Source organism: Apodemus sylvaticus, chromosome 8 (assembly GCF_947179515.1).
Source record: "Apodemus sylvaticus chromosome 8, mApoSyl1.1, whole genome shotgun sequence".
NCBI lineage: Eukaryota > Metazoa > Chordata > Mammalia > Rodentia > Muridae > Apodemus > Apodemus sylvaticus.
Window position 1 is genome coordinate 2,339,678 of NC_067479.1, and position 25,512 is coordinate 2,365,189.

Below are 25,512 nucleotides of genomic sequence, written 5' to 3' on the forward strand. Positions count from 1 at the left end.
CAAGGCCAGCCTGGTCTACACAGCAAGTTACAGGAGTACTTGGTAAGACCCTATCTCAAAACAAACAAACAACTGAAAAGCTAATTAGAAGTTAGACTATATAACAGTTTCCTTGATCAGGTGGAACTTTTCAGGGGTGTAACTATTTTGAAGTTACCCGTGCTCTTGTAATTAGCCTCTCAGCCATGCTCTTTGAGGAAGTCCAATAAATTCATTAGTATCACCACATTGGACTTAAGCCTTTCAGACCAGAGTTCTTATATAAAGGTGGGATGCCTGGCAGCCCTGTGGAGACACCACAGGGTAAGGGAGCAGGATGGGTCGGGGGGGGGGGGGGGAGGGGGGGGAAAGACTGTGGGCTATAGAACACTAGCTGAAATAGTGCCTCCAGACAGCTACACCCAACGCCACTCTTTTGAGGAAACAATTGACAGTTATGGTGGTTATACATCTTTAATCCTAGTACTCAAGAGGCAAACACAGTCAGATATCTATGAGTTTGAGGCCAGGCTGTTCTACATATTGAATACCAGGCCATCCAAGGCTACGCAGTAAGACCCTATCTAAAAATATCCAAAAACTACAAATGAAATAGAAAGAAAGAAAGAAAGAAAGAAAGAAAGAAAGAAAGAAAGAAAGAAAGAAAGAAAGAAAGAAAGAAAGAAAGAAAGAAAGGAGGAAGGAAGGAGGAAGGAAGGAAGGAAGGAAGGAAGAAAGAAAGAAAGAAAGAAAGAAAGAAAGAAAGAAAGAAAGAAAGAAAGAAAGAAAGAAAGAAAGAAAAGAGAGAGGGGAGGAAGGCAGGGAGGGAGGGAGGAAGAAGGAAGGAAGAAAAAGGAAGGAAAGGATGGAGAGAAGGAAGAAGGAAGGAAAGGAAGAAGGGAAAGAAGGAAGGAAGAAGGGAGGGAGGCAGAGAAGAAGAAGAAAGGAGGAAGGAAGGGAGGGAAGGAAGGAGGAAGGAAAGGAAGAAGGGAAAGAAGGAAGAAGGGAGGGAGGGAAGGAAGGAGGAAGGAAGGGAAGGAATCTTCCAGGCTGCATCTGATCTTGCTGACATTATTTCTTAGTGTCCCCTTTGTTGTTTATCCCTTAGACCAATTGCTTGGAATGGACAGCAATGCATCCACACAGGCTGTAAAAAAGGTTTTACTAAGTGGGTGCTTTTATGCTCACCTCTGAAGTTCCTCACAGATTTGGGGAACAGTTAAAGACAAGGAAATATTTAAGTAAGAGGTTTTTTTTGTTTGCTTGCTTGGTTTTTTTTTTTTTTTTTTTTTAAGATATCCTAGATAGGATGGGGTGGGGCACTCCCAGAAGCACTAAGGTTAATCCTAGTGCCAGCAATGGGTAACCTTCCTATGAGTTGTTGGCCAGGGAAGTCTCTGAGCCCCAAGTCCCCCAACAAAGGTTATTAGACACTATTGTTGGTTGCAAAAATTAAAATAATAAAAACAAAATGCTGCCAGACATGGTGGTGCACGCCTTTAATCTGAACACTGGGGAGACAGAGGTAGATATTTCTCTGTGAGGTTGAGGCCAGTCTGGTCTACATAGCAAGATCCAGGTCAGCCAAGACTACTTAGAAACATACACACACACACACACACACACACCAGGGAAGAAAAACTACTGAAGTCATTGGGAGGTCTTCGTTGCAGGGCATGAAGAAATAAAGCTATGACTGAGCTGAAAGAGCTCCTTCCCTGATGGTTAGCTTCTTAGTCAGGGTTTCTATTCCTGCACAAACATCATGACCAAGAAGCAAGTTGGGGAGGAAAGGGTTTATTGAGCTTACACTGCCACGTTGCAGTTCATCACTAAAGGAAGTCAGGACTGGAACTCAAGCAGGTCAGGAAGCAGGAGCTGATGCAGAGGCCATGGAGGGATGTTCCTTACTGGCTTGCTTCCCTTGGCTTGCTCAGCCTGCTCTCTTATAGAACCCAAGACTACCAGCCCAGGGATGGCACCACCTACAAGGGACCCTCCCTCCTTGATCTCTAATTGAGAAAATGCCCCACAGCTGGATCTCATGGAGGCACTTCCTCACCTGAAGCTCTTTTCTCTGTGAAAACTCCAGCTTGTGTCAAGTTGACACACAAGACCAGCCAGGACACTTCTATAATTGCTGGATATTGAGCTGTCAGAACAGAATTGTCCCTGTAGACCTACTCAGCTGTGCACCCTTTGTGTTACACTACACAAGTTCAGACAAGGTGTCCTGGCTAGTACAATAGTGGTATGAACTGTTTTGGGTGCAACTTCTTTTATTGGATTTAATGCCCACTCCATGGGGCGGGGATTCATATCTGGTACTGAAAATCAAGTCCAAGAACTGTGGTTGGGTCAGAGGCCCCAATGGGGATGAAATTGCTGTTATTTTGTTGAATGGGAAAAATGGTTACAATGGATGATAGTGGTTACAGTGGACACATTCATAACTGATAAAAAGGCTGAAGGCACATGATAGTTGAGGCGGCATAACTGCCCAATGCTTAAATAATGATCATGGACAACACATTACCTCTTACAAGGCTCAGGGCACATTGCAAAACAAGTAGGCAGACAGAATGTAAGAGCTAAGGAAGGGAGTGGAGCGCTGTACAGCAGTTCCCCTCCCCGCACCCACTCAATGTAAGAGATGCTATCTTGAACTTTGCACTGGAACCTGATGCAACTAGAGAAGAACAATACAATTGTAGCCAGATCTTCAGCACAGACAATGCAACTATTAAAACCCCCCAGTAGACAAAGGGAAGGAAGGTCAGGAGACCCTCACCTGAGATTCTAGCTATTGTTCCCCTCGCCCCAGCTGCATGTGATCTAGGGAGACACTAGAGTATATAAGAAGTCAAAAAGCACTTTCAGAGGACCTGGTTCAATTCCCAACACCCACATGGCAGCCACAACGGTAGCTCCAGTTCCAGGGGATCCCACACCCTCGCATGGCCATACATGCAGGGGAAACATCAATGTACATAAAATAAAAATTAAACCCTAAGTCCTATAGCCCCCTCATGGCAGGGGTAGGGACCTGGGTGTGGCTCTGCAGTGATTGAGCTGTGAACCTGGTGGGCATGCACTTAGCCACATGCCTACCCCACCCTATCCCTGGGCTCCCCAACCTGTTGCCACACGGGTGCTGAGCTTGCCCAGATCTGGACGATGGTGAAGTATTTCCTGGACCATGGCATGCTCCAACGTTCCAGGGACCAAGTGTTCTCTGCCTTCTGCCAACGGTACCCCAATCCCTACAGCAAACTTGTCTTAACTGAAGACACAGTACACCAGGAGGTGACTCCTGACCAGAAACTTCTGTCCTGGGGTTTCCTGACCAAAACCAATAGAATACTATGTTGGGCAGAGCCAACGTTCACTCAGTGTACATCCTGAAGGACCCTATTGTGGACCTACAGAATCAAACCATGACCACCTTCACCTGGAACATTGACCACACGCTGCTGATGGTGGTGGAGGAACGATGTGTTTACTGTGTAAACCCTGACGATAGAGGCTGGACTGTAATCCATGCCCTCTAGCTTATTTGGCATCACCAGAGCTGTCCAGGAATTTGGTCTTGCCCAGTTCAAAAGCAAGTGACCAAGACAATGAAGGGCTTTGAATACATCCTGGCCAAGATACAAGGTGAGGCCCTTTCCAAAAAACTTGTTGAGACAGACAAAGAAGCCAAAGGGAAAGCAAAGGAGACCAAACTGGAAGCTACAGAGAAGGCCAAAGACCTGGCAAACAAGGCCACCACTAAGCAGCAGCAGCAGCAACAGTAGCTTGTACAACTTACTTCCTCTCCCTTCTTCCCAGTGTACATGATTATTAAAAATCAACCTACAGCCCTCTCTGCTGTCTCAGGTGGTGGGTCTGGGCTCTGTCCTGGTCAGCATATGCACCATACCCAGTTCTGTCTACTGGGCAGAGGGGGACAGTGACTTGCCCAGGGTCACAGCAGTGTGCAGGTGATAGACTGTACTCTCCAAGAGGACAGGGCTCCTTGTTTTATCCTCTGCTGTGTCCCAAGTACCCTAAACAATATTTAGCACATAACAGGCACTCAATAAACACATGGTTTGATTGCCCCCTCCCAAAATCCTAATTTTTTAAAAATATATTGTATGAAAAGAAAAATGAAAGAGTAATTAAAACTGGAACTCCTTGATAAAGTTTTGATGAGGTTACCATCTGTCTTAGTTAATGTTCTATTATTGTGGAGTGACCCTGTGACCAAAGGAACTCTAACAAAAGAAAGCATTTAATTGGAGGCTGGCTTATCAGTTCAGGAGGTTTAGTCTGTTATCATCTTGATAGGAAAGAGACAGATACAGGGCTGGAGTAGCTGCTGGGTGTTTTATATCCTCTTCTGTAGGCAGCAGGCAGAGAGATAGAGACAGAGACAGACAGAGACACAGATAGAGACTCAGACAGACAAAGACAATCTGAGACAAACAAAGACAGAGACAGAGGGCCTGGCAGGGCTTTTGAAACTTCAAAGCCCACACCTAGTGACATACCTCCTCCAACAGACCATACCTCCTCTAACAAGGCCACACTTCTTAATTCTTCCCACATAGTTCAACAACTGGAGACTAAACATGGAAACATATGAGTCTATGAGGCCACTTAGCCAAAGCTGTCATTCAAACACTACACCATCCATGATGGGGCAGGACATTGTAGTGAATGATACAGTGGCCATCTGTGTGTCTGTAAGTGACCACTCATGAGTGCTCCATAAGCAAGCCTAACAAATCCAGGGCTCTCACCGAGCTAGACTTCAGTCGATTCACACTTTAGTCTGTTGTTGGGACCCATCATGGGTAAATGAGTTTGTGTCTTCACAGGAAATGTCATACTTCAGTTTAAATGGCCATTCTCTTGTCCCTGTATCCCATCTCAATGTAGAAACATTGGGATTACATATGTGTCCACCTATATAGTCTAAGCTGTTTCAGTAATTGGAGTCCATAGGTACCTGAACAAATCTGTAAGGATAAGAAGACTGAGTTGTATACCTGGGAGACTCAAAAGCCTCTATGGAATATCTTAAAGCAAGGAGAAGATCTAGTAGTTAATCAAGAAATAAAGGGCCTGATCCTTACAACAGAGTAAGCAAAGTGCGCCTGAGATCCTGACTCTAGGAATTCTCTTTAGTGAAAAGTATTTAAATTTCAGTGTTCCAAGAAGAAATCACACTTTAAATTTTAAAAAAAAAATCTATATCAAAACTAGTGACAGTGTATGCTGCACGCCAGTTTGGAATCTTCTGACATAAAAGCACCAGGAAGCACTGCAAACCCCTGGCATCTTCACAATGCCAGCACAGTTGTAACCAGCTATATTTAGGGAAAGTAACCACACACACGAGAGATGTCAGACAGTAAGGACAACATCTCTGACACTACCAGAAGTACACATAGATAGGTAACAATAGGGCACAGCAAAACCTACAGGAGGAAATAAATAGTTAAAGAAAAGCGGGGTTTGGTAGCGCATACCTGTAACTCTTTAACACTCATAAGGTAGAGAGAGGTAAACGAATCAGGCATTCAAGGACAGTCTATCTATCAAATTCCAGGCCAGCCTTGGCTAAGTGAGACCTTATCTCAAAATTAAAATTAAAAGCTGAAATTAAAAGATTTTAAAATGTATGGTACCTTTATACTAAATTTGATATTTGCTATTGAAAATACAAGATACTTATTTTATGCCCTAGAGATGTTTTGAGTTTTGTCAGTATCGATGCCTGGTTAAAAAACAGGGCAAGAACACTGGTAACAAATAGAGAACAAGAGTTGGGACTAATTCAACAACACAGTCAAGGTATGAGAGTGAGATACCAAGTTTAAACTGACTGTTAGAAAAATGACTACTTAGAAAACTGAGTCATTCATCACATTGGTAGCCACATTTTGCTAAATATTACACTGAAGATAATTATACTCATTCTATGATGTTTTAAATAAATACTTTGACTCTATAAGAGTACTTAGTTATTTTTAATAACTGAAAATGTCTACATTTCCCTTTGGTACTAAAATCTTTAAAATCGGTAGAAACAGAATGCCCACTAAAATCTTACCCAGAACGATGACCAGTATGAAAAACACATCACAACAAAACTAAAACTGAGTCAGATTAGTTTCTCTTCTCTAAGAGAGATAATAGCACTAATGTTTAATCTACTTTCCATACAATATGTCCTTTCAGTTTAAGATAATGCTTTGTCCTTATCTTCAGTTTTCAAAATTCCAGGAAAACCTCTTTTTAAAAAAAAAAAAAAATCTTTTCTAGGAAAGAAAATGAATACAGAAATGTAAGTGGTTTGGCAGTCCAGATCCCAAAATGAAAGCCCACACTTTATCTTTCCTACTGTCTTTTTGCCAGAAAGCAGCATTCATCCTAACATCCTGAAAAGGAGGAGGGAAGGTCAAAGCAGTGTCACAGGCAACAAGTATTTGAAGGGAAAAGGACATAAAGGAAAAAGTTGAAAGAAGAAACACAATTCCAAATTACTGAGTATGGACCCTATATTAATATATACTGTGCAGACACTTGATCTTCCTTTATGGACTAGATAAAGGCTCCTCTGAGGCATTTCTAATTAGGGATGACTACTAAAGGAAAGGAAAGAGCTGTTAGGTACCAGGATCTCAGAGCAATCTCTTTCCTGGGATCCCACAGTTAAAAACAGCCGCACAGCTAAATGAAGGCGTGAAGAATACTTCAGGTATCCGTTAAGTTTTCTCTTTCTCCTCCTCTCCTTCCTCCATTTCCTCATCCTCTTTATGAATTCGTATTATTTTTAAAACACTTGTCACAAGTTCCAACACTGCTCCGTTTCAGGAAACAGTGCGTGTTCAGCTGAGGAAGCATATGTAAGGGACGTTAACAAGAGCTGATTTTTTTTTTTTTTACAACATTCTTTAAAACTGAAAAACCTCTTTAAACACCAGGAACAGCTTAAATAATTCATTCTGGGCCTGAGGGTTCCATGTGGACAGTCCCTATTTCTAGTCTGCTTCTGGATTTCAACTATGACAGTGGGCCCAACAAGCCCGCGCAAGGATTCCCAAGCTCCAGAATTCACCCATGCCTGTGCTCTTAGGTCTTCAAGGTGCATGTGCTCTCGGTCTTCAAGGTGCACCTCAGAGGGCTATATGTGGCTTGACCCACATGAGCTTGGTCCCAGAAAGGCAGACATGGTGGCCTCGCTAACCTGGAGCGGTGATACTGCAAGCCTTTAGGCCTGAAGTGGGTCTGACCATCCCTCCACAAGCCTCCACAGGCCTGAGGGCCTCACTTCCAGGCCGGGACTATAAAGAAAACCAAGCTTGCCCAGCCTGGGGCCTCGTGTAGGGCGCCCCAGCCTTGGCCATTGTTTTGTCGTGGGGCGTTGATTTGTTTACTCCCTAGTCCCTGGAGTCCGGCAGCTGCGAAGCGCGCGGTAGAGCGAGAAAGGAGCGCGGAGCCCTCCTGGCGGGGCGGGAAGGGCGGGCCGCACCCCGCGGGCGGCAGGGAGGCGCGCACCTGCCCCGCCCCCCTTCCAGCGGGGCGCCGACCTCCTCCAGCTCCGGCCCTCGCTCAGGTGCGCGGGACCCAGAACCTTTCGGTCCTTGAATGTTCCCTGTCAAAGGACTGCTTAGACGCCCTCGAGCGAACCCGGCTCTCCGCGGCAGCATCTAAGGCTCCCCAGAAGGAAGTGTGATGGAGGATTCCGTCCTGCTTCACTTCCAGAGTTGAAAGCCCAAAAGCCGTCGGTTCTGCACAGAGAAGCAGTCGGGCGCAAGCTACCACCTTCCGATGGAAATAATTGTTCTCGCACGCACTGTCCTGTGCCCAGAGGCGCACGTGCGCGTACGCGAACACACACACACACACACACACACACACACACGCGCGCGTCTCTTTAGCTGCCCAACCTTAGTATTCCGATCATGCCGTTTTCAACAACTTGCTTGACACAATAACAAAGACATTTAAATGCCAGGACGCAGACTTCACTTTTTAACCTGCTGAGAGGAGCTACTTTCAAAGCTTCCCCACAGCGAATAAACTGACAAAAAATATGGGGTGCACTTATAAATTAAACACCTTACCCTCAAAGCAACGTTTGTTAATCAGGTTTCTAAAGCAATAACCGTGTCTGTCTTTCTATTCACCCAAATAATGCCCCAAGAAGGAACCCCCCTCACACAGGAGAGAGCTGGGGGAAAATGAATTATACCCATAGCTAGTAAAACTCATCTTAAATCAATAGAACACCACTTGAACTTGAGTTTCCATTGTTTCACTGGACCATCAATGTTTTTAATTAAACAGAGCTACCCTTTCTGCTAAAACATTACATAAAAGGGTTAGGTTTCTACTTTTGTTGAGGCAGCTGGCGTTTGTTGGCTGTTGTGTTTGAGCAACAGACTGTTCAATAGAAGCGAGAAATAGCTCAACGCGCTCTTAATAGACCTGTTTCGACAATGTACCTTGAAAAGGAATACATTGTGTTATTGTGTTAGTTTGCTACAAACCTATTAGAAGAAAAATAGCGTCCATCAGGTCTAACAAAACGCATTTGTATTATACGCACTTATCTGCTTCAAATACACTTCTTGGCACAATGTCTAGGATTCAACTAGATCATCAAGAGCTGGACAGAAGAACACATACCAGTTAGGTAATGATACACAGGCAAAAAGTAATAATAAAGAAAGGCTTACTCAGGCGGTAGTCGCGACTTTTTATATTTGATGAAGATGCCAACAGCCCTAATTTACTTGAAAATACATAACAAACTTGTAGGTTTCTTCAACAACAACAACAACAAAAAAAAAAATTTAAAGATTTGTGTCGTGTGACTATTGATCCAGATCCCACAGTTGGAACAAATCTGATGCACTTTCGATAACAATTTGTTTCGGGGAAGGACGCAGGGCAGAAATACAGTATTTTAAAAGCAAACTTAAACAGCGCTAAGATCCGGGTTCTTTAGGGAAATGTGTGAAACAAACAAATCGAAAGCAAGGGTTCCAGCCAAGAGGTTGGGGAGTACCGCTGCCTAGCAGCGGGAAAAGAAGCACTTCTTGGAAAATCCTCTCTTAAAAATGAATTTAAAACTTGTTTTAAAGGCATTTTGAATAGTGATACTTGAAACACAGAAATAGGTGGCATTCCAGCGACATGCCTATTGCCTCTTGTACTTCAAACTTTCAAGGGAAAAAAGAGGCAAATGATGAGGCTAATTTCACTCTGAAATTGCTTAGTAGAAAAGATAGTTAAAGTGGTATCCACCCTCCAGGCATCTGCAGAAACCTGCATATTTGGTTTTCAGCTGCAAAATTGTTGAGAACACAAGAGACACAAGAGAATGGTAGGTTGCTTGTTAGTTAGCTCAACTGTGTGTGTGTGTGTGTGTGTGTGTGTGTGTGTGTGTGTGTGTGTGTGTGTTGACAGAGACAGAGAGAGAAAGAGAGAGAGAGAGAGGGAGGGAGGGAGGGAGTGAGAGGGAGAGAAGGGGAGAATGAACTGACACAAGTTACAATAGCATCCTATGTAAAAATCTACAGAAAAAACTAGATGAGGTATTTTGCCCAAATATCTCACTTGTTACATTTCTGAATTAATAAGTTATTGCATGAGAATTTAGAAAAATGTTATCCTGTAGTTTTAGACAATAGTTTTGCTAATTTCACATAATAGCTATGTTAGATTCTTCCAAAAAGTAATTTGAAGTCAGGTGGCTGATGTAACTACTCTATTCATTTGAAACATTTTCTTTAAAATGTATGTGTGTGTGTGTGTGTGTGTGTGTGTGTGTATGTGTGTGTGTGTTAGATAGTAGTTTAGATATAAGTGGTACTTTAAGACTTTTCACTGACATTTCCATCATATTGTGTCCAAATCTAATTTAGAGCTATCTTATTTGGATTTCAAAAATGGAAATGAAGCCCTCAACCTCAAATTGCATATTATAAAATTAGTTTCTCAAATGTATAAGTTTGACAGAAGAGTAGACATTTTAAGATTTATTTATTTTACATATATACAAATATACCAAATATAAAAGAACTTTTTAAAAGTCTGTGATTTACAACTTGAAAAAATATTTTGTAGAGTTTGAAGTTAAGTTTTTGAGGGGGTGCAAATTTGATGTATTTTAATTTGAAGAGATTTTTCAAATCAACAAATATTTAGTAAACAGAGCCGTTGAAAGCCCAGCAAAGGAAGCAGAAGCAAGAACCTTGTCTTGAAGGTAAACTCTGATCAGACTCTTTGTGTTGTCCATAATCCTGAAAACCTTCAACTCTCCACCCTTACAAAGGATTTTCAGTAGGATATGAAGACTATTTCTATTTATTTCTCTACAGTTAAAAATATGCATTATAATTGGTCTCTACTTAAAGAATAAGATAGCAAATAAACAGATTTCTGTTAACCTTTCCATTTTCTCTATAAGTTAGGCTTTCTTAATTATTATTTTCTTATTACTGACATCTAAAAAAGTTTTGAAAAAAAACTACTGTCATTCATCCTAAGCCGCAGCATCTAATTTGAAAGATTTTGGAAAACATGTTTATAAAGTATTTACATATTCTTGGTTTGCCTCCAGTTAGTAAATGAATTATCATTTCCAATTTCCTTTTGGCTTCACTTGCCTTTTAGCTCAGAGGTAAGGGAAGTAAGTGGGATCAATATATTTTAAGCATTTCTGCCACACAAGATTATGTCAATGCCATTCTTTGCTGTTGTGTCTCAAAAAAAGCGGTGACCAAGCCCACTGCCTGCCGGCTGCCCAGACATTCAGCCGAATCCACCCCTGGGCAGTCTTCAGAGGGAAAAGATTCAGCTTCCAAACTTGATTAAAAACAGCCTAACAATTTCTGCACTTAAAGACATGTGTGGTTGAAGAGCCCAGTAAATTGCTGCAGAGAGGAGGTAGCTAAGTGTGCTCACTGGGGAATATGTGGAGCTTGAAGCAAATCATACAGAGAAAAGGCTACAGAAAGGCATCATGTCCACCAAAACACAGGTAAAACTCACTTTGTATGACCTGAGTACTGAGAGAGACTGATTCTCTCTCTCTCTCTCTCTCTCTCTCTCTCTCTCTCTCTCTCTCTCTCTCTCTCTCTCGTCACCTTAATTTGAAAGAAAAGGAAATGTACATACAGCAGAGACCTACAGAGATGTTTAGAACTTGTTTTGAGTAACTAAGAGACCTTTTGTTTTGAAATATTTTGGCAAATATTTTAAAATATATTCCCCCCTTAAAGTTACCTCCTGGAAGATGTAATTAAAAGGAAAAACCTAAGACAGAAAGTGAACTAGGAATGAGGCATATATGGCTTGGTGAAAAAAGGGGGAAAAAAAACCAAGTTTGTCAACTTTTTCTTGATGATATATAATTTTCTGTTGTTTAAAAAAAAATAGTAAGACTTAAAGACATCCAAACTGGAATCCAATCATGAACAAAAGTGGGAGGTTTTCTGACATGGTTCAATAATAAAATAAAAACTGTCTATATGTGTGCTTCAGTTTAAAATTTGATTCCAGAAACTGGTGCAATTTCTTACTTTTTTGTGTGGCCACAGGAGGAGGAAAATATGATACATTGGGGGATTTTACAGTAGAGCTGTGTTTAGTTTTAATTTTCCTGCATTTTAAAATAAACACTTTGACCAAAGCATGTTTGATCTTTGCAAGAAGGAAGTATACATTGTGAAGGAATGTGCAGAGGTTGGGTATGAAAATGGGGTTGTGACTCACAGCTGCAGGCAGAGAAAAAAAAAAAAAGGCGTCGTAGTGTCAGCCAGAGGTGTTCAGTCTAATAATTCAAGCTGTAAACTGTATCCCCTAAAATTACCTACATAATAAATCATTGTGAGAAGAAAAAAAGTTTAGACTGAAAAGTGTAAGTGAAATAAAATCCTCAGGGGACTACACTGCTGGGACCTATTACGATGATATGAAATTATTTTGTCCAAAACTTTAAGAATTAGAATAATGGTCAAAATTGCTCTAGCACAGTTGATCTTTTTTTTTCCTGGCATAGATTTCAACACATTTTAATATACCCTATCCCAGAAATGGGTTTGCATCTTTTTTCCTCTCTTAATCACACAGCCAAACTGTTTTAAGAGATTTCCCATCTATTAAGACAATTTAGAGGGAGAGGTCAAAATAGCTTTGTGTTTAAAAAATCAGTTACGACTAAATTATCAAATACATATAGAGAACAATGAGGGCAGCCTTCTTTCTGAAATTTCCCCAGGTTCCTGTCTCACATTTCAGTGTTGCTCATAGGTACCAAAGAAAACACTAAATTCATGAGAGCTGGTAAATTAGCTTGCCTAGACTCTGTGCTTCCCTGGAAAACTCCGACACTGCGGTTGGTAAAGCCAGTGCCAAAGCCTACAGACTTGAGAAATGAGACCATGTGGGGGATAGAATGCACCAGTTTAGAGAGGAGCTATAAAGAGGTTGGGTGCCCAGAGAAAAGATGAAATTGTCAAGGGGAAGTTTAAGGACAAGAACATACAAGTCTTCGAAACAATAAGATTGAGGAAGTCAAGAAACAGTCTTGCCAAAACCATATTGAAACAATTAATTTTATAGGATCCCCCTACATTTCCAGAATTAGTGAGCAGAGCCACTCTGAGAACACGGACTGTTCTTGACGGCTCTTACGGCGCTTATGAACACTGAGAAGGAGAAAAAGTAAAGCTAACATAAGTCTCTTTTGCCTAGGCGTTTCACACGAAACTAAAAGGAGGGGACAAGAATACACAAATGGAAGGCTGACTCCAGAGAAGTTTGCAATAAAGATTAGCTGGAAAAAGGAAGTCCACAGCAATTAAAATCTCTACCCTGGCTCATTAGTATTCATGACCGAATGTCCAGTTCTCCTGTTTACCTTTCTCCCAGGATCAATATCCTAGCGGCGTGGGCCTGGGAGGAGCCCGAGTCCGGCCCTGCGTGAGTCTGACCTTTCGCGCCCTCCCTACAGGTCAGAGCATCCTCAGAACCACCGGGCAGCGTGGCACCCGCGCTCATTAAATCCACCATTCATAGACATGCGAGGAGTAGTGGGATTGGGGAGGGGTGAGGGGGGAAGACAGGCCAGGGAAATGGGGGCTGGAGACAGTGGACAGACAGAACTAGCCAACTCCAAAGGATTCAGGAAACCACACTAATCGCTGTGGGCCCACTGGGCCCAGAGAACAAAACAAAGCAAAAAATCCAGTGCAGTATGCACCAGGGGCTGCCTGCATCCAGAAGCTGGCTCTGCTCTAGGGCAGCGGTTGTTTTGGATTTTTACTGGAAAGTAGCAGTAAAAACCCTTTGCTCCCATCAAAGGGGCCCCAATGAGCACTTGCAGTTGTACAGGGTCAGGAGCGTTCCAGCCCTCTCCAGGCCTTGGAGAGACAGCTCAGAGAGAGAAGCGTGGAGAAGCTTCAACTGCTATGGTTATCTCTGCTGCTATTAACGTCATTTCTATCTCCATCTGCCTCCTTCTGTAGAGACGCTGCTCCATTCTCCTCCCCAGGGCCACTGACTTAGCATCTGGGGTTTGGGGGGACTAGGAGTGGGGGGAAGAAGAGATTAAGGCAAGGGTTATGGGGTGGGGTACATCCTCCCTTTAACAGATGGAGGAAAAACTACTGCCTGCCACCACACAGATACACATCAGGAGAGTAGAGAGCGCAGCAGGTGGGTAGACAATCTAGCTCAGCACAGCCCCTGGTAATCGACCTAGGGATTCCAACTGCAGGTAGTTCCTCATCACCCACCCACCCTCATTTCCCCAATCCTCCCACCCCACTGCTGTCCCCATCTCAACCCGAGAGTCTATAGATTCAAGAAATGAGCCTCACCTATAAGGCCAGGCAGTGGTTCCTCTAAGGACAATAAGAGGGGTGAACACCCGTTTACTGGTCTTGTGCCACCCACGAACATCTCTCCAGCTTCAGGTCCTTCCCACCCATGAGTGCACTGGTGGTGGAGAGATTCGGAAGCCACAGGAGGTGAGCATATGAGTGGATGATGTGTATTGGCATGGGAATGCGAATGGCGAGTCTGTGTGGGTGCGCGCCGGCCGAGTAAAGGGACTCCCGCAAAAGCCTGCCTAAAGGCTGTGTTAAACCAGGTGGGGCTAGAGGAATGCTGGACCCAAATAGGGAGAAAAGCAGAAAGCAGAAGGAGACGTCAAGTGTTACCTCTTCAAATGCGTCTCTGCCCTGAAAACAAAAGAAAAGCGGGGTGGGGCATGCTTAGTGACCCCAGTGCTCAAAGTTAGCATCGTACATCTTGTAGGGGCGGGGCAGCAGGAGGAGGACCCTGGCCCGGAGTTCTCCTGCCAGAGGTTTCCGAGGTGGCCATTCAGAGGCAACAAGGGCCCTTTTGCCCCTAGTGACCCCCAGCCTTGACCATGAACTCCGACACTTGGGTTGGGCTGTCCTATAATCAGCTTTACAGGTGGGCTCATTTGTTAACGTCTTACCCTTATCGTCATGGCTGCCTACACCTCCTCAGGGACCCAGCGGGATGGGTTGAGGTTTTCTGATACTTGGCCACTCGGATCTAGTCTGGAAAGATCTAGATCCCCCTCCCCATCACCAAATAAAAAGCCCAGCAGCTCTCAGCGGAGGCGGGGGGGGGGGGGCTTGAGAGAGAGGAGGGAAGGAGAATGACATTTCTATGGTCTTAGTTCTGAGCTGCTGGTTAAAAATAGAAACCTTTCATTTTGACTTGTCTGCTGAGGTACTACTCATGGATGTGGAGCTGCAAATTTCTGGGGCATCAGATTATAATCAACCCACAAGTATTTACTGAACCCTGCTTGGATCCTGAGGAGAATTCCACGCACGTTCCTATTTCAACCTTTTTTTAAAAATTAAAAACCTATCTGAAAGTTCAACCAATTCTTAGTGAGTGTTATTCTGAGGCCTTTATTTCTTAACCTTTGGAAATGGGCCTAAGGTCCCTGGAATTATTTCTGACATGATTTAGGGGATAGTAGGATTTGAGTCTCCATTGCATACTTGGTAAATCTCTGCATGTCTCTGGCCTCCTGTGCTACCAATGAATTCAACAGTACTGAGACACGCTTACCCTAGACCCACCAGTCCAAGCAAGATCACGTTGGATGGCCCAGGCCTTCCTAGCCTAATGCAGCGATGCTGGCAAATAGCAAAAGGAGCCTGCAGAAACCCGAGCTCCCGGTCCAGCCTGCGATCTGCCCTTGATCTCAGGGTTTTGTGCGGAAGAAAAAAAAAACCACTTGAGACTGAAAACATCCGTCTGAAAAAGAGACAAAGGGGGTAGGGGGTGGGGTGGAGGAAGAGCCACGGTGCCTGCAGAGAGGAGAGGAAAGAGGCCCCGGGCAGCTAGGGATGGTGTGCGGGTACCAGGGTGGCGTTTTCTCTACTGGAGTCCCGCAGTGTCCGGACTGTAGCTGCCTCTCCTCGCCCTTGCCGCAAGCAGAACTGACGCGGCCTCTGAGCTGGGAATAACCTCCTCCCTGCCGGGGACTTCGGAGGACATCACTGAACTGGGAGAAGCTGATACCCATGCCCGTTATCCTCGTGGCCATTAATAATGCAGCGAGGATCACGATAATTAATAATAATAATGATGGGTCTCCCGAGGGAGCTCCAGCTGCCTCCGGATAAAGCGAATCTCGTAGAGAGAGGGACTTATTCGGTGGCGAATGGAGTTGAGCGCGAAGGGGAGCAGACTTCTGCTCACTGAAGTTCAAGTTGACAGCGGTGGCAAGCAGAGACGGCCAGCCCTCCCGACGCCCGCAGCAGCGACCCACAACACAGCTCTTGGGCCCTGAGGGAGGCCAGGATCAGCTTCAGCTATGAGGCTCTGAAGTCAAGGCAAGGGCAGGTTAGCATTCAGGCCCATTATGAGTTGGGGTGAAGGGGAGGGAGGAAGGGCTCGGACATCTCCTCTCAACCACCTACCCCCACTCCTAACCCCATCATTGCCAGGCTCTTGGGCTCAGGCGCCAAACTGCTGCACCCTTTCTGCACAGCGATTCTGGCATCTTCGGCACTCTTTCTCACGTACGCTCGCTTCCTCTTCTCTCATTTGCCCCCGGAAACTCGCTACGAGAAAAGCCAAACAGAGAAACTGGACCAAGCCGTCGGGTGGATGACTCCTGTGGACAAAGCCTAGAGGAGAGAAGGGCTAGAAGCCATTTTGCTAGAAAGCCTTTCCCAGGGCCTCCATCCGTCCCAGGGTGGAGTAGGAAAGCACTTTTCGGTTGATGGTCTTCCTAACCCACACTCTCTACACGTTGTATTTTTCTGCAGAAAAATAACAATGGCGCCATACACTTACAGCGAGCTCCCCAATAGATTTGAAAAGCAATTGCACTACATTGACACTATTTAGCTCCCATGCTCCCACAAACAAGAAGGCCTCAAAGCCTTAAGTTGATGCTGAATTTGTCCCTCTGAGTTCTTCCCCTTCCCCTTTAAAAGATTTGTGGTATCTTAAACTATACTTTCCAGCCCCACAATGGAAAGGTTAAAAACATTTGAGTAGGACCATTTTCTTCTTGCCCACCAAATGAATATTTAATCTGATTCTTTTGCCTACTCCCCCAGGGGTAAGGGGCTCAGCAAAATCCCTAAATGATTTTTCTCACAGCTTCTAGTGTGTTCAATGAATTCTCCCAAGGCTCAGTAACATGTGCCAATTATTCTAATAATTTTGCTTAATATTATTAGGGGTTATAAATTTGATTTTAATAGAGGGTTGATTGCTTCCGAAATTGGCGCTTAGGCAGCTCACGGCCGCTGGGGAGGGCGAGTCTGGCACTTGTCACCCGGAGAGTATCACAAGCAGGCACACAAATCAGGCTGTATGGATGTTCGCTGGCCACTGAACAGGTAGCATGGCCTGTGGGAGGTGAGTGTTGTCCCCTTCCCAAGCATCCCTCGGGCTGTCATGCCTGGCCCTGTGGCTCAGCCAGAGGCAAAAAAGGAAAGTAGGAAAAGGAAAAAAAAAAAAATGGGTCTTCCATCCATTTGCAGCTGACTCAGCAAGCCCTGGGCTGCACAGACTCATCCAGTAGAACAGTTGGAGCCTCTGAAGCTGACCGGGTCTTCTCCCTGCCCTGGGAGCAGCTCCTGCAATGCTCACAGCCCATTGGAGCTACAGGGACACCCTGTGGGAGGGAAGTCTTGATAGTTCAGGAACTAAAAAATAATTTCCTCTCAACTCTATCCTGTTATTACTAAAATTATTTTTGCTTTCTGTACAGCATCTTGTTTGGGAACTCATACCAACTTCTGTGGGGGCAGGGCAGCACGGTGGCAAAGGTTCCAAAAAACTCCGTACTCCTATTCACTTCCACCTGGCAACATTAGCCTTTGTACACATTATGTTATTTTGCTGCATTCTTTCCTTCAGAGTAGATATATCCCTATCTACGATGACAAAAAAAAAAAAAATTTAAAGCATATCCTATTTATTACTTTCCCTTGAGCACCACTGCAGAACTACTTAAGATAAACAGGATTTATTGAGCAAGCTCTGCTTAAAATATCAAGGAAAAAAACCAAGCCCCTTTAAACTATAATCACTGGGCCAAGTTCAAAAACAAAGTACTCAGCTCAGTTTTAAACGTGCAATTAAAAATAACTGTACCTCAGCTTTTCAGAGGGAGGGAGGGAGAGAGGAAGGGGGCAGGGTAGGGAAAGAAAACAAAGAATAAGGAAATGTTTAGTGCTCTTAAAGCCAGCCCAAATAGCTGAAAGAAAGAAAGGCATTCCCTTAGATAATGGAGCCATTAGACACTCTGAAGGTTCCTGCCGCCATTCCTCAGAAAGGCTTTCCAAAAATTTAATTCATCCTCAGCTACCAAACAAAAGGATGTAGAAAATAATTTTGAGACTTTCTGCCAAAGGGGCAGTTTGGCCCATTCTCTATGCATAAATAGACCTTCCTCCAAAGAATGCAAGGTGGCACTTCCCCCCACACTCCCAATCTATACCCATGTCATGCCTCAAACTGACTCCTTCCCAGTCTCTTCAATAACTCTGCTAGGGGGAAAAAAAGTATGTTCATGCAGTTTCAACACATTTTATTATATTTCTGTATGCATTACTCTCAAAACATCACAAGAAATGATCAAACCACTTAAACCTTCAAATAAAAAATCTGAAACAGTTTATGCCCACAATTGTACATATTTATAGTTAAGAAACATTCTTTATAAATATTGTTTCCTCTGTAGCAAGTTAATACCATAATTTAATTACAAATGGATAAATATGGCAACGGATATTTACAGAAGGATGTTATTTCGGAAAAAGCTAACGGCACAACGTTTACTCCCACCCCACCCACCCCCCAATCTTTCATACAAGAACTAACAAATTGAACTCGCAAAAGCACTGAAACATCACATGTAAACCCAGCTAACAGAAAAAAATACATTCACAAGCGTTGGTGGTGGTGGTGATGTGTGCTATGGGTTGGTATGTTGAAGAAACAGAAGGGAGACTTTGGCACGGCTCATATTTTCCAGTCTATAGTCGCATGAAGTTTACAATCAAGTTGCCTCATTTAAAAGGAACACAATATTTAATACCACAATACAAAATAAACCATTTTCTTCCACATTACTTAAAAAGGAAAAGAAAAGAAAGAAACCAGGTAACTAAAAGGAAAAAGAAAAGGCTCATCACTTGGGGAAAGGGAATGGGAGAAAGACGAGGGAGCGCAATCCGAAGTTTACAAATGGACAAACTTCTATCCACCAATAAGCCATTAAAATCACCGTGGAAAAGGAAGGAGTCCACTATGTACAGTTTGTCAAAAAGACTGGGAAGCATGTGAGAAGGAAAGTGGGCTGGGGGTTGCTAGGGAAGTTTGGCTAGATATTTTTATGGTTTACTTTCTTAAAATTGTTTGTTTTCAGCTTCAGAGATAGTTTGCTTTTCATGCCTAGATTGTTTTCTTAAAAAAAAAAAAAACTTTAAAAATTCCTTCTCCTGGTAATTTTTTTCAGCATAAAAATCAGATTCATAATTTTAACAAGACGATCCTAAGGTGCCCTCGGTAGGTTTAGGGGAGGGCGACGGTGGATAAGGGAATAGGGAGTGGGAGAAAGGCCTGGCCCCCTCACACGTACCATTCATTGAAGTTAGAGGAGAGACCGCTATGGCCTCCGGCTGCCCCGCTGCCCCCGCCAGAACTGCCGCCGCCCCCGCCGCCCGCCCCGCCGCCGCCCCCGCCGCCGCCGGCCGCCGAGCCCCCTCCAGAGCCGCTGCTGCCAGAACCCGCGCCTCGGTGCACTGCGGACACCGCGGCCGCTGCTGCCGCAGCCGCTGCTGCTGCTGCCGCCGCTGCTGGGGACAGGTTGGAGCTGCTCTGTGGCTCTGCGCTGGGGGACACCAACCCCGGGGGTGTGGACGACTCGTAGCCAGAGCTGGCAGCCGGGGAGGACTCGGAGCCCTGAGGGGAGGACTCATGGACCTGCAAGACAAAAGCCGGGAGTGGGGACCAGAGGGGACTGGGTGTGAGTGCAGCTGCTGTGAGGCCGGGTCCCCGAACCAAGAGCACCCCAAGGGCGTCTCTCGGCCCCTGGGGACCCTCCCAGGCCCTCTGGGAGCTGATGCTCCAGGTCGGCCTAGCCCTCCCGGCTACTGCAGTGGTACCTTCATGTGCTTCCGCAATGAGCTGGGATGCGTGTAGGACTTGTCGCACATCTTGCAGAGATAGGGCTTATCTGAGGTGTGGACATGCATGTGCTTCTTCCTGTCGCTGCTGTTGGCGAAGCGCCGGTCACAGCCCTCGAACTCACACTGGAAAGGTTTCTCCCCTGTGGATTGCAAACAGGGTGCTTGCTATGGGACACCAAGGACCCCCAAAGTCCTCACCAAGGCTGCCAGGGTACAGAGTAGAGGGCAAAGGGGAGAGGGCTGAGACTCTGAAACAGGTTGGATACCCCTACTAACAGATTCTATCGTTTATTTCATAATTATGAAAATAAACTTCCCTTCACACTGACAACTATCTCCTTAAATTTCTAACTAATTTCGGGATGCCCCTCTTCGCCTTTCCTCAGAGCTTTTTGGATTCCCAGCTCCCTAACAAGTTGGTGTAGATATCGAGAAGCTGTTATTTTGACAAAATATTTGGGGCATTATCAAAATCACACAGGCGGCTGGGCTGCTGTCGCTTCCTCTTTGGGGCCAGTAAGCAATCATATTTGGAGATGCTGTGAGCTATTTGGAGACTGGGATATGGAGGCTGACTGCGCCAGTACTTATCATCCAAAAACTCTGCAAATTGAGTTAATCAAAATCCTAGTATAATCGACAGTCTTTTTTTTTTTTAATGGAGGCAGAGGAAGTAAACATGAGAGATAAGGTAGTCTTTTAATGATTGTACCTCTCAGCAAATGGGTTAGAGGTTGGAATCAGGAAAACCTTTCAAAATCTCCCTGTTTAAATTTCTGGCGGTTCCTACATCCTGTTGCCAGGATTCCAAATGCTTGGAGTCATTTAGAGGTGTGAGAACTCAAACGTCGTTCCACTTGGAAAGGGAACCAGTTAACGTTAAATTCCATTAGCACCTAAACTGTTTTTTAAAGACAACCGCTCAGACACCGGGCATTTCATGCAAATAAATTTCTCAAATTTTAAACCTTGTTAAAAGCTTGTCTCGCACCTCGGCTCCCTCCCTTCCCAAAAGAGAACAATAGGCCGCTGGCTCATCCCGACTTCGGAGTAAATATTGACGAGGGAAGTTGCTAAAACATTTGGCTTTCTTTTAGCAAATCATCTTTAGCGATTTTGGCTGAGACCTGGTCGAAGATGAATAATCTGAGGCAAGAGGCTAGTTCTTTTGAATCTCTCTCCTCTCACGATCGCCCTGCAGGGCGGTACTGCCTGGGGCTCTGGTTGGCCCAGGAGAGGGTCGAAGTTGGTAATCACAAACCCTCTGATGCCCTTTAGAGAATTTCACAAACTGCTGACAAACCACCGTCAGTCCCCTACGACCCACCCCAATATGGGCTTTAAAAACACTTTTTAAATGAGAACCGCTTCACAGCTTCGGCTCACACCAGATTCATTTAATGGGAAACAGTCCCTAGAAAGGAGTTTGGATCCTGGGTAAAAGAAATGGGAAAGCACGAGCCTCTGAAAAACAGATAATCCACTCAGGGCAGAAAAGCTCATTCAGACAAGCTGGCAAAATCCTTGCTAGGCTCGCTTCCCGGACATCGAGCTAGAGCCGAATTGTTTTATTTTGTGCGCTCTATTTAGAATGGAAATTATTCAGTAGGACGGGCGGGTGGGGGTGGCAATTGCATCACTCCAAGCATTTGGTTTTACGCTGATCATTTAAAAGTTCAATTTCCGCACATGGAAAAATCCTAGTCCAATAATACTCTTACCATCCTCCAACAAAAACAAGCCCTAGCTGTCCTGCACTCTCCCATTACAGGTTTCTGGCTGATGGTTAGCCCCCAACGCAAGCAAAAACACACACACACACACACACACACACACACACGCTCAGTATGTGCATTTATTTCTCCTCGAGGTGCCTCTTCCCACTGCAGACCCACCATTACCTGTATGAGTTCTTTTGTGGATCTTGAGGTTCTCGGAGCGTGCGAAGACCTTGCCACAGCCCGGGAAAGGACAAGGGAAGGGTTTCTCGCCCGTGTGCACGCGGATGTGGTTGACCAGTTTGTATTTGGCCTTAAAGGGTTTGCCCTCGCGTGGACACTCCTCCCAGAAGCAGACATGGTTGCTCTGTTCAGGGCCGCCGACGTGCTCCACAGAGACGTGGGTCACCAGCTCGTGCATGGTGCTGAAAGTTTTGTTGCAGCTTTTCTTGGGATTGCTTAGCTGCTCCGGGTCGATCCACTTGCAGATGAGCTCTTGCTTGATGCACTGCTGCCGCATGTAGCGGAAAAAGGCACCAGGGTGGTGGTGGTGGTGGTGGTGATGGGCTGCAGCCGCTGCCATATTCATCCCCATGTTCATATTCATAGGGCCGTACTGGTTGTGGAGCTGCGCCGCCGAGTAGGGGTCGGTCCGCGGGCTGGCCACTTGGCGGTATTGCTCTGAGCGCCCGAACACCTCGCCCGGCAGCCCTAGGCGCATTTGCCCATTGAGCACATTCTGCGAGGCGTGCGGCCCGTGCTGCTCCGGGAGACCAGGGAAGAGAAGGTGGCCCTGCGCGTCCGAGTGCGCGTGGTGCAGGCCGCCGGCGCCGGGTCCGAAGAGCCCGTGCTGGCCGCCTCCCGGCGCGGAGTCCCCGAAGCCCCGGCTGCGGAACAGGAAGTCCCGGGTGGAATTAAAGGGAGGCCCGGAATAGGAGCCAACGTGCGCGGCATGGGGCCCTAGAGCTGCGGCCGCGGCAGCCGCCGCAGCCGAACCCGGATAGGCGCCCGGACCTTGCGACGTGAACGCCGAACTCTGGCCAGGAGACAGTTCGTGTGCCCCGGGGTTGAGCTTGAAAGCGCCCATGTGCGCCGCGGCCGAGTCCACGAAACCGTTCTGAGCTGCCGCCAGGCTCAGTTCGCGGTCCTGCATCTCGGCCGCCGCTGCCGCCGCTGCCGCGGCCGAGTGGTGGTGGTGGCGCGCGAAGCTGCCCACCCCGATGGCCGGGAACTGCGGCCCCGCGTCCAGAAGCATGGCCAGCGCGCCCGGCCGCCCCGCCGGCCCCGGTGAGCCCCGCCGCCTGGATTTCCTCTTCGGATCGGCGAGGCGCGTCCTCCGGACGCCCGGCTCCGTGAATCGGTGGTGGAAACACTGGCGACTGCAGTCCTGCGAGCCGGGCTGCTGCGCCCGCCGCCGCCGCCGCCGCCTGTATCTGCCTGAGGCGGCCAGGCAAGGAGCGAAGGCGCGGAGAGGAAGAGGAGGTGGCGGCGGAGGAGGCGCGGGAGGAGGAGGAGGTGGAGGAGGAGAAGAGTCCAAAGCCAGGCGGAGAACCAAAGTGTATTAAAGGAGCTGCGGCGGGGGCGGGCGGGCAGGGCAGGGGAGGGCGGGCGGGAGGAGGGAGCGGAGGGAGGTGTGGGGAGCGGAGGAGAGGGGGGCCGCCGGAGGGCGAGCTCAGCGCCGCGGCCCCCACCCCTGCGCGCCCCCGCGCGCGCACGCACGCACGCACTCACTCGCTAGCTGCCTTGCACTGCGGGCCGACCGGGAGCCTGGCTGAGATCAGCGGTATCCGCCGAATGTAGTCAACGCGGTGCGGGGCCACAGTGCCCTAGGACAGTGGCTGTGCGCTCACAAGCAGGCGGGGAGCGGACAGCAGCAAGCTCCGCCAGTCCCAGAGCCTGGCACACCCGCCGCTCCACCTGATCTCCGCAGGGGCGCTGGGCAGCCGGGAGGAGGAGGCTGGGCGTCCAGTCCACCGTGCGCTCGGGTGGCCGCTCCCTCCCCCGAGGCCTTGCTCGCACCGCCCAGCGCGCTGCGGGTATTGTTCGGCTTCGCGGCTGCTGCGGGGGTTTAGCCCTCCTGGCCCTTCGAGCTTGGCATTGGCGACGCCCGGAGTAGTAAACTTGCAGCGGCCACGAATTCCCCTAGATGAAGAGGAAACGGGCGCGTCGTTCCCTCTTTCTTTAAGTTGGGCTGGAGGAGGAGGGAGGGGAGGAGCAGGGGAGGGGGGGACTGTGGGAGGGGAGAAGGCGAGGAGGGGGAGGGGATCAGGGTGAGGCTAGTCTGAAAAACAATAACAACAATAAAAAAGTGTTCGCTGGTTCTCCCCCCCACTTTCTCCAGCCGTTCGGCTCAGGGCGCTAGTCCCGGAGTGAGTGCTCGCACCAGCGAGGACAGAACGTAGTCCTCGGCACAAGCAAATGCTAGGAGGCCAAAGCGAGTTCCTTCTCCCTCGAGGCTGCACTGGGCAGCCTTCCCCACCGCCTCTGTTTATTTCGGTGGGCGCTGAAGCCGCAGCAACCGCCTTTTATTTATTTATTTATTTATTTATTGTCCCCTCCTTTTCCTCTCCCCTCCCCCGCGTACCCGCCGGGTCTCCCGCCCGGGCATCCCTCCCTCCTTATCCAAGGCTCGGCCTCCTGGTCACACCGCCCCTTTAACAGCGACTCCCGCCCATCCCGCCCTCCAGAAACCGCTATTGGCCATTATGGCCTCGTCAATCCTGCGCCCCCGCCCTGCTCTCAGCCCGCCCCACCTTCCCTGAGCCCCGCTAGCTCTGTGCAGCTGCAGCAGCGACCGAACGCACCAACAGACTGGGCCTGCCTGCCTACTGCGTTTCGTTCCCGCGTCTGGCTCTGTGGCTCCTGTCACCAGCCGGCTAATTCAGGAGTCCAGCTGCAAGCCTAACGCGGTCCCAGGTCTATGGGTCTCGGTCCCTTTGCCGGATCCTGGCCTGGAGCGGTATTGAACCCTGATCCCGCACACTTACTTTGTCAGAGGCCACCAACTCCCCAGAGATCGCATCCACTACCTAACACACAGAAAAGCCCGGGAACTCTAGTCCAAAGCACCCTTGGCTGTAGAATCACCAAGCTCCTGAGGAAGCGAAGAGACTTTTCATGTCAAGGGCAAGTTTCATGCCCCGTCTGCACACTCTACTTTCCCCATCCTCACCTTGATCAATTTGCTCTTGAGGCGTTAAAACGTGGAAGAAGGACGGTGGACACAGATAGTCAAACTAACCATTTCTTTCCACTCCCTGGACATTCGTCTATATGCCGCCCCCACCCCAGGCAGTGGTCCCTACCTGCCCCTGGACTCACTTAGCTCCCCTCGCCCCCGCCCCCGCCCCCGCCCCCACCCCCTGACGCTCTTGTTCAGCTCAGATTACAGGAGTAAACCTTAGGCAGCAGCCCCTGAGGGGCAGTTTAGACGTCACTTAAAGACAGAATCTCCCTCAGAGCGAAAACCTCTTGACCGGGTCCACGGCCACGTTGATTCAGGAAGTGGAATGCCCAGTATCAAGCAAGGTTTAGGCCTTAATTTGGCCATATCAGAATCAGGGCCTCAGAAAAGTAAACTGTGGGGTTTAAACCTTCTTTAAGGTAAGTGTCACTCTTTGGTGAAGACACCGCAAAGCTTCCCAAGCGCCGCCCTCGAACCCAGGCTGGCTTGCCACTAGGAACATGACTGTCCCACCGTCCTCAGATTGCGCTCAAGAGGTAATGGGAGTGGGATTTATGGGCCTAGAATCTGGGGAAGTGTAAAGGTTCAGCCTGTAGCCAACGTCTTCCTTCACCTTTCTCAGGCTTGAGAACTGCTTTTATTCTTAAATCTCTGGGAACTGAGATAAAATTCGGGCAAGAGAATAACATACTTCGAAATTTATATTGAAATGAAATCACTAAAAACGCTGGAAGAATACTCTTGTTGAAGTTTGCTGCAATGAATGTGAGCTCCTGCCTGATCAAACAACCTCTCAAACCTTAGGTGGGTCTGGCTCAACTGTTGGAGCTGTCCAGGGCCCTTTTCTACCAAGGTTCCCTCTGTTTCCTCCGTGTTCCCCATCCCTTGACAATGGGGGGAGGGGAGAAATAACATCTTG

The 25,512-nt window shown here is 47.2% G+C and overlaps 2 protein-coding genes and 1 pseudogene across 2 annotated transcripts in view; 1 reads left to right on the forward strand and 2 right to left on the reverse strand.

The window, feature by feature from the left end:
- Positions 1 to 25,512, reverse strand: part of Pcca (propionyl-CoA carboxylase subunit alpha) — a 774,935-nt gene that overhangs the window by 394,320 nt on the left and 355,103 nt on the right. The gene's annotated exons all lie outside the window — the stretch shown is intronic.
- LOC127691009 (PRELI domain-containing protein 1, mitochondrial-like) lies at positions 3,157 to 3,776 on the forward strand (annotated as a pseudogene).
- On the reverse strand, positions 19,132 to 22,664 carry Zic2 (Zic family member 2). The gene is made up of 3 exons (XM_052190579.1): positions 21,593 to 22,664; positions 19,668 to 19,831; positions 19,132 to 19,485 (listed from the first exon to the last, which is right to left on the reverse strand). Exons 1-3 carry the CDS (start codon positions 22,662 to 22,664, stop codon positions 19,132 to 19,134), a joined length of 1,590 nt encoding a protein of 529 aa, XP_052046539.1.